This window comes from Gordionus sp. m RMFG-2023, chromosome 1 (assembly GCF_954871325.1).
Source record: "Gordionus sp. m RMFG-2023 chromosome 1, tfGorSpeb1-WG-v2, whole genome shotgun sequence".
Taxonomy (NCBI): Eukaryota; Metazoa; Nematomorpha; class Gordioida; order Chordodea; family Parachordodidae; genus Gordionus; species Gordionus sp. m RMFG-2023.
The window spans coordinates 6,748,411-6,758,362 of NC_088775.1; the positions used below are offsets into that span (position 1 = coordinate 6,748,411).

Here is a 9,952-nt window from a genome sequence, read left to right on the forward strand (position 1 = left end):
ATTCCAAGACAAATACACGAGATAACTGGCAACACCCCCCCCCCCTTATTAGTGTTGTTAAACGGCTCGATTTTTAAAAACGGCTAACCCAATATTTTAGCCAAAAAATGTTATGCAAGCCTCTAGATCTCGTTAATAGATGTCCAAATCTTCTGCCATCTATGAGCAAAATCTCCAGGCCTGCATAATATTTTTGGCTAAAATATTTGGTTGACCCGCTTACCCTCCATCCTTTAAGAAATGCAACTTTAAAAAAAATTAAGCTAGATTACTATTATAATGAATTTTAGATTTTTGCTGTTTCATAATTTGAAATTGGTAAAGTGAAAAGAATCAAATATTAGACTTTTTATTATAAACATAAAAATAACACGAATTATAAAAACTATAGAAAAATTTTAAAAAAGGAAGAAAGAAAAATTGCCATAACTTTTTTTAATATTAATATGATCATAAATTAAAATAAAATTCAAAAAAAAATACCTAAGGCGTCTTCAACGCGGATTATTTTTGAAATTTACTTCTTTAGAGCAAAGACACCCTATTCTGGTATTTTTGAAGTTTTTTATATATTAAATAATTATTATTTTTTATTTATATATTTTTTTAGGATATAAATAAAACAGGACCTATTCGGGTTACATCAATCTAAATCACCTCTTTTTTAGGCTGTTTAGAGGACCCTAAATAGGCAACTAAACTGACGGCTATCTAGAAATATTGAGCTTTGGCAGGTGCCGTAAAGTTTAGAATTTTTACTGAATTTCGCTGACTTTTTTTCTTAAAATCTAAGACGTTTTAGAGCGTGTCATATTTTTCTGAGCGATTTATTTTTCAATCTAAGCGTTTTAAGTTTTATGCAGTTTTTTTATTTGAGCATTTGAGTATTTTTTTCTGGGTGTTTTAAAGATTTTTTTCCTAGAATTTTAGTTTTAATTCTTTACGAAATATGAAACCTTTTATAAATAAATAGTATGTCGTTAATAAGTAAGCTAAAAATTAATTAAGTTCAAGCTTTTAGGAAAAGTAAATATTATATTGTATAATTTATATATTTTTTCGAGATAAATGAATATTATTTTATAGTATATTTTTTCAGTTGCAATTGCAATTATATTTTTTATTTAAAGATATTTTAATTTAAAAATTCCGTTGATTAAAAAAATTATTTTGAATATTAAAGGTGATTGAGGTACATAAATCATTAATAAAGAATAAAAGTAAGCATAATTATAAATAGTTACTTTTTTATAAATGTAACTTAGAGTAGTTACTTCTCAAAATTAACTTTTAACAACAAATTATACATAAAATAAATAATATAATTATAAAAAATAAATCATAAAATAAACAAAAAACAATGATAGTATTAGCTGGATTTTTTTTTTGTTGAAAATATCGATATCTGATAATCGCTCATAAATTTCACGAATCGTAATATCAAATACAGAGCATCCTATCACCATTTTCACTTGCATGATCAAGTTAGATTTTTTGTCTATAGCCTTCTCGCCTGACAATAGCAAATCTTGAATTATTTAATTATTATTCTATAAGAAATTTTATAGGAATCTTAGACGAGATTCATGTATATTTAATGACGCTAGAAGATATGCAGTGCTCAAAGTATGTTCTTGTTGATAAATACGCAATAATTTTTACGAATCAAGTATGCCACTCGGTAGTATTATATTTATTTGTTTAGATTTAAAAGTTTATTTTATGCATGATGCTGGCTTTTATGGCTAATGTAAAAGAACTTTTACTTCATGAAGCTTGAGGGCAGCTTTGCTCAATTAAAAGGATTCTGAATATCCTGCTATTTCTGCAATGGCTAGTGATAAAGTTTTTAATCTAAGATATTTTTTTATCACTGTGTTTTGGATAACATATTGTTGATATCAAGCTTGGCTCGTACAAAATTGCCATCGATATCGAAGGATATATGGTTTGCAATAAAGCAATTCATTGACAAAAGATTGCCTGATTAATTTGAGAATTTCAAGATTTTATGAAGAAATCTACCTTTTGATTTTGAAAGTTCTAGACTTCAAACATTGCTATCCAAAAAGGAAAGGTATATTTATATACACTATTATTATTAAATCTATTTTATTTTTAGCTTCAAAACAAGTGTAATTTAGGCTGCACTTGATTAATAATGCATTTTTTAAGGGAATGGCGGAAAAGACATTTGTATCAAGGATATATCATTAAATTTTAGTCAAGTTTTTGAAGAAATGTCTAAATTATTGATATGATGGCTAAAAATGGGAGATGTAATTAATACACATAACCTGAGAATATAAAGGTTTGTCAAATAACAGAGTTGAGCAGTACAGGGAAAACTTTATCTTAGATACAAAATTCTTATTTATCTTGTACTCAATATTTTTTGACTAACAAGATACTAGCATCTTTATCTAAGAACTTTATTCTGAAACGAATCATTTTCATTTTCTTGACAAAAGATACAGTTACTTTTTAATATTCATGTTTAAAAATTTACAACAGAATATAACCTTATTTTCTTCGTGGAATCATGTATTAATTTCTAGTTTTTTCCGCCATATTTTAAATATATTGACAACCAAAATCAGCTGGAAAATTTACAATTCACATAAAGATAAATAAATAAAATAACAATACCAATGAAATGAAATGAATAAATAATATATTTTATATATAATGTAACTCGATAGAATATTATTACCAATTTAATGTAATCTACTTTTTAATTTGTAGGATTATTAACAATCATGGCAGTAAAGAAGGCGAAAGTGAAATTATGAAAATAAATTACCCTGAATCATATCCCAATCTTAAAATTAAAGATGTAACATTTTTATAAATAATCCATGTCAAAAAAGACAATGTATACAGGCTGAATGTCACACTTATACAAAAAAAAATGATAAAAGGTTAAACAAACTCTTATAAATATTTTGTTAGATTAAATATTATCTATAGGAAAATTTTATGTTATAATATAATTATATATTTAAAAAAAAAAACTAGAGATGCATTTTAGGATAATTAATATAAATTAAAACCAACAAACTCTACTATAAAAAAAAATGATACAAACCAGTGTATCTGCTTCATTTGATGTCGTTAATAAAATAAAACCAATAATTACACAAAAAAGAATTGATTAGTTGATATGTGCATTTATTGTCAAGGTTTACACCTTTTGTGGCAAGACAGCCTGAATTTATTACAATGATAAAAAGTTATATAATTTATAGACAAATATAAACTTTCATATGATAATTTAGACTCTTAGTAATGTTGGATCATTTTTAACTTTCTCAGGGAGGTGTTTGCAAAAAAGAATAGAGGAAATTTTTTATCAAACAGCTATTTTAAAAGTATTATAAAGGCTCAATCATATATCTGCACCATAGCATATTTGTAGTCTACAAAAGCCCTTAGTTTTATGGGAATAACAGCTTACTGGGTAATACCTTATTTAAAAAATTTTTATATTTGAAGATTACCGAGAAATTTTAAAAGGCAAAGCCTTGGCATGTAGAAGAATGTCTGAAACATATTCATTTGATAAAATTACAGAGTTATTTGAAGCTAAAAAATATATTTATAAAGTATATATTTTTTACATTTTCATTTATAATATATATTAAAGATTGATGCAAATCAAAATTATTTTTGAAATATGCGAGTTCGTAAACTTTATATTTGACCGAAGCTTATAGAACAATATACATAAATGTGGGAGGGGGGGGGGGGGTACCAAAATTCCGCAGTACTTAGCCATAGCTTGGTAAGGTACATATCTAACGATAGCGTATTGTAAATAAGTTATTATTTTTAATCAAGGCCTTCCTCCAATAATATTCTCTATTTACTTAGCCCGAATTTTTATTATAAATTTTACAAAAAAAATATAAATACCCGCATTTTTACAGGATGATAAAATGAAGTAAAATTCACGAAAAATTTTGAATTATAAATTTATCCGCCAGGCCCGATTTAAAATTTTTTTTAGGCATTAAGCCAAACCAGATCCGAAATATTTTTAAATGAACCTGAGCTCAATTTAGCCAGTCTCCAGGGGCCATACCAAAAATCCTGAGAATTCAATTTTTATATATTATTTTTCTACTAAAAAATATGAACAAGCAAAAGAATACAACAAAAAATCAATAAATATTATATTAAAATTTGGTTCGACCAGATCGACCTATTTGGTAATTGAGTGTGGTAAACCTTTTCGACCACAATACACGGTCGATGTCGTATATAAACCCCCACCATTTAACAACACTAAACTTAGTATAAAACTGTCTCTAAATCTGATTTAAATTTTATTCAGAAATATCTTTGAAAATTAAAACTGCCTGTTATAAAACTACATCCATTTTTATAGAATAAACGTGTTGAATTTTTTTTTAAAAATATATATTATGTCATACTATAATAAAAGTGTTATTTTGATGAAAAAAAAATACAAAAAATATAAGTAACTAAATTATCATATTCATATGTAATTATAAAAAATAAATCAATAAATAATTATATATATATATATTATGAGAAAATAAATAAAATAGACAATAATAAACTAGTATTATTTACCCACATAACTACTAACTTTTTTTTAACGCCATTTAAAAATTAAATTTTTATTCTCTTATTCCTGTATATTCAACGAACGAAACTATGTAAGAAAACAATTATAAACATTAAATAAGAATATTGATTTTAAAACAATTTTTTTTAATCTAAATGGTAACTTCTAAAAATGGCAGTATATTTTTTTTTGCCCCGAAAATGCTTTCGAGCATAGCATAACTAATGTTACCGGGTGCTTTGGTCTGCCACTGCTAAGCTTTAAAAATCAATCAATACCCTGTGCAAGTAATAAAAAATAAGCATTTTAAATCAATAAATAAGCAAAAAAGGATCAATTTGGTCAAAATTGGAAAATTATTTGCTATTTTTTGAAAATAAATATAATACCCTAAGACTTAACAAAATGATAATATAGTCACTTTACCAGATATATCCCCTTTATTATCTCTTATTTAATATTCATTACCTCGTATACTTAGTGTAATTAAAATAAAATATCAATTTTAGCTCCAACAATGCAATCTCAACAAGGGGTCAGTCAAACTTCTGAAGGAAAAATTCCCCTCTGCGGAAATACGAATTGCCAATGCATAAAATGCGAATGCTCTAAGGAATGCTGCAAAGTTCGATATTTTTAGTTCATAGAATAACGACACATTATAAGTATACTCAGAAGACTGATCTTTTAAGATCATAATTAGAAAAACATTTTTTTTCCTTTAATTTCTACATATACATTAGCAACTTTTTTTAAGTTAAAACATTTCACAAAATTTTCAAAAGATAATAATTATTTAAATTAAACAGGGAGGCATTCTGTTTATTATATTATGTACTATTTGAGAGCATAATAAATAATATAAAATACCTCTAGGACTTGACTTCTTCGTTTTACCTTTTCTATCTTAGATTTTATCCATCTTAATTTTATTATAAAATCATATTTCTTTTATAAAGTTTAAGCATTAATTTAAAAATTTTTCCTGAAAATAAAATGGGTAAGGATGGGATAGCGTCACTGAGAGTATTAAATCCTGCTAAACATATTTTTGTATGTCGCAGTAAATTTGTGATGAGGGCATGCTATTACTCTTAAAAAAAACAAGGAAGAGGGTAGGAGAATTTTTGTTCTCCCAAGAATTTGAAGCACAATTTTTTGTTGAAATTTTTTAAATAGTTTATATCTAAGCATATTATATCTAGGGTTGTTAAAAAGCCCTGGTCAAAATAATATCTGAAGATTTTGCTCATAGATGGCAGGAAGATTTGGACCTCTATTTGCCAAATCTAGAGGCTTACTCGATATTATTTTGCTAAAATCTTTCGAGATAGAAAGAAAGAAAGAAAGAAAGAAAGAGAGAAGGAGAAGAAGAGAGAAGAGAAGAAAGAAAGAAAGAAAGAAAGAAGGAGAGGAAGAAAGAAAGAAAGAAAGAAAGAAAGAAAGAAAGAAAGAAAGAAAGAAAGAAAGAAAGAAGTAATTATATCTGTTATATAATAATAGCTATTAGGTGAGATATACAAAAATTGAAATATATCGCAATGATGGCATAATTTTTTAGAATACTTTTCGTAATTATTAAAAATAATCATATTATTCTAATATAATAATGTATAAATCGGAATAAATATATTTAAAAAAAAGGTGAAAAAAACTATTATATTCGCCATAGTGAATCTTTTTCGATATATTTAATAATATTATCACAAGTTTCCTTGATCGTTTATCGTTGACCTGTGACTTGTCAGCCACTATTTTAATATATAGAGAATAATTACACTGACTTATAAGAGGCGAATGAAAATATTTTTTAAATAAGATTTGCCTGCAAATCTGTCATAAGACATTCTTAAGGTAAATACCGCGCTCACAAACTCTTTCAAATATAGGATTATAATCATGATTATATTCCCCCATCACATTTACGAGATCAACATCGAACTTCAATAGGGACAAAGTCATTAGTTTCCTCTTTCCCAAAAATGTGAGGCGCTACTGGCCAGTTATCTTTTTTTTAAATATTCTATATCAGATAAGATAACTAAAACGATAAAACTATCATTTAATACAGTATTTTTAATTAGTAGAATTATCGGAATCAGCCCCCCTCCCCAATAACCTATTTTGTATATAATTGATTTTCGTTACCAGTGTGCCTTCTGTTTTCCTTTAATATTACTAATCCATGTGTGTATTTATTTCCTTAGTTTCTTAAGCCTTATTTTTAGATATCAGAACTTACCAGGTATATCCTCAGACGAGTTTAGAACATGAATCGTTTGTTTTATTAATTTTTCGGCTTTAGGTAAACTGATTTTCTTATCTGAAGCCTTAAAGACAGATTTGATTATTTAAATGGAATATCACATATCAAGGCAAGATCTGATAAGAATTCACCACTTTCTAATCTGGTAGACAACCCGTCAAATTTTTCTCTGTTGCTAGAATTTGCTACATTTTTGGTAATACAGGGCCCCATAGTTATTCCAGATTGCTTTAACACTAGGAAGACTAAAACACCCATTGTAAATCAAGCTTCCAAAATATATCTATTTTAAAAATATTTATTTTTTTTACAGTGCGGCAAAAGTGACACAAAAGGAGAAAAGGGCCAAAAATGTAAATTTTTTTTATTATGTATTGATCCATTTTATCAATTTCTTACATATTTTCAATAATACAGGTTGTAATGAAAGTTGCCACTGTTGCGACAAGGGATGTTGTAACGTAATCTTTTTTAATAATATCTTCTTTTAAATATCTTAAATTCGAAAATACATATTTTTTTTAAAAAAATGGTCTAATTTTGTGATTTTAAAATCTTTATCTAAGTTCTAAGATGATTAAGGCCACCATTTTTATGATACTTACTTTTACTCTGTTCATTTTCATAGCATATTTATTTCATATTTTTTTAAATTATAGTGCTGTAAAAAATGCTGCGCTGAAAAAGGTTGCACGCCTGGCAAAGAATGTTTGAAAGGTCCAGGATGTAAGATACTGATTGAATAGAATATATATTAGAGATATGCAAAATTTGGGCTGGTAATTTGGAAAAAATATTTCTGTTTTTTAAAAAAATAAATCTTTAAAAAGGAAAATTTATGATTTTTCATTTCATAAAAAATATATTAAAACTGGGCATGCAAAAATATTTAACGGACAGGGTTCAAACGGGTTCCGACTCCTAATTAATTTTTTTTAAATAAACCGGGCTTGGCTTATAAGTCGCTCTGATCTTTATGTATATTACTTCTTTTATTTAAAGAGAAAGATTTTATAAAACTTTGATGTTCATAAAGATATTTCAATAAAATAATAGCACTAACAAAAAAAACGATCCAACCATACATTATCTCTCATGATTATGTTTGAAATTTATTTTATGACATATAATATAAATTAAATTTTCTATCACACATATTTACTTCATTCCAAGCGATATGAATCCATCAAAAAATGATAACATTATTTATTGATTTTCTATAGAATTCATCTCAAGGGCATTCTTTGTAAAATATTCATGACAAATTATAAGATTGTGATATAATGACCATAAACTTTGCGGCCTTATTTAAATATTGATCATTACTTTAGGGCTATAAAATAGATGAAATTTACTTTAATTTTTTTTTTAAATGGCAATTAAATAAGTAAATATAAAGAATTTGAAAGGGGTTGAAAAGCGATGTTCATTCGCTCTTTCTTGAAGCACGTGATTTCAAAATAATATATAAATATTCGTCGTTTATTTATTTTTTAGGTGATTGTAGTTGTAAAATGCAAAAGAAATGTTTCATGAAAACCTGGACACAAACCTTAAATTAAATTATTAAGTTAACTATTAATCCACAAATTGTGCAGTTTTATCACACATAAGCTTTATTTATAGCGTATCGTTAGTTGAACTTTGTCATTACACTATCGAAATTATATTATAAATTTATATGTATTATTGATAATTTTATATCGTAAATTATTATGATAAAAAATTTGTCGAAATGTCTTTTTAAAAGATTTGATGTTAGCGGTTCACCTTTTTTTGTCAATAAAGAATACACCTTAGGTTCAATATGATAAACTGCATCACAGTTAGCGCAAATTTGTATACTTCATCTCGATATCGTGGTAACCATGAATTCAGGGTAACGCCACATTCAGTTTGCGCTAATTCGCTGAGTTGAATATAAAAGTATAGCGTCTTTTGTTAAATTAACCCTAACGAGTCCGATTGGAAATATAAACCCAACCCTATAAGGGTTGGGTCGAGGAAGGATTTTTTTGCCCCATGGAGGGGTAAATTTTAAGGATGTGCTATAAAAAAAACAGTAAAACCTATCCTTATAGTTTAATACTCCGGGTGGAAAAAGTATTTCGAAGCCGTTATAGTTTTACGAACCATAGTAATAAAAAATCTTAAAAAGTAAATTAACAGATCCCTTAAACTGAGAGGTTGGATGCTGGCACCCCTTATATTAAATAATCTTACTAAAATAAGGGCGGCTTCTCATTTTCTGCTATATTAAATTCCTGTACATTAATTTTTATATACTTCACCAAGAATTCGCGCTAACTGTGAATGCAGGGTTATTCTAGAATAATTCCACATTCGTATGAAAAATTTTTAAAAAAATGTATTTTTTGCATTCGAGTTAGAATTATTAAAATGATTCGTTTTTTTATTTTAAAAAAAAATATTATAAAAAAATAATTCATACGAAAAAATATTTACAATTTTTTAAATTTAACAAATAGGAAAAAGAAACAGTAATGTTAACCATAGAAATTTATTATGGAGTGACATAAATTCTAATAAAAAGTATTTTGGGTAAGCAAGCAACAGATCTTTAACTTATAAAATTTTTTTAGCATTTTAAATTTGGAGTCGTTCCCAGAAATATTTCCCGGTTATAACTTTTCTGACTTAAGAGCCTTTTAAAGCTCCTAAACAATTGAGATAATAAAATACCAATTAACCTTACGTCTCAGGAGCTTAATCTATTCTAAGCTTTAATTATCGTTTAGAAATAATGTGATAAGATGCGGTATTTATCATTCTTTATTGTTTCTCATTTATACCTTGATTTTACATTGATTTGTTTAAAAAAAACATGTGATGGATTCCCGGTTCGTAGCCTTTTTTTTAAAATGGAATCAACCTCATCTAAAGCGACTAAAAATACAGGCCAAGGAGGCACTGTTTTTAAAATAATTTTTTCATAAATTATTTAAACACATCATTTATTTATTATAATATATGAAAAAATGGATGTTTTCGCATGTCGTCTGTGGCCTAGTCGGCGAGTGCGTTAATAACGAATCCGGTAGACTTGGGTTCGAATCCAACAAGGGTCATTT

General features: G+C 26.6%; 1 protein-coding gene across 1 annotated transcript; it reads left to right on the top strand.

The window, feature by feature from the left end:
- Nucleotides 1-4,537: 4,537 nt before the first annotated feature.
- On the top strand, nt 4,538-8,536 carry LOC135922131 (keratin-associated protein 5-9-like). The gene is made up of 6 exons (XM_065456548.1): nt 4,538-4,685; nt 5,104-5,219; nt 7,174-7,213; nt 7,278-7,321; nt 7,520-7,586; nt 8,358-8,536. Exons 2-6 carry the CDS (start codon nt 5,112-5,114, stop codon nt 8,420-8,422), a joined length of 324 nt encoding a protein of 107 aa, XP_065312620.1. The 5' UTR covers nt 4,538-4,685; nt 5,104-5,111; the 3' UTR covers nt 8,423-8,536.
- The last annotated feature ends 1,416 nt before the right edge of the window (nt 8,537-9,952 follow it).

Coding starts and splice junctions, on each gene's coding strand:
- LOC135922131 (XM_065456548.1), top strand. CDS start 5,112: ATGCAATCTCAACAAGGGGTCAGTCAAACTTCTGAAGGAAAAATTCCC. Junction 5,220..7,173: donor GCTCTAAGGAATGCTGCAAA/GTTCGATATTTT, acceptor TTTTTTTTACAG/TGCGGCAAAAGTGACACAAA. Junction 7,322..7,519: donor GCGACAAGGGATGTTGTAAC/GTAATCTTTTTT, acceptor TTTAAATTATAG/TGCTGTAAAAAATGCTGCGC.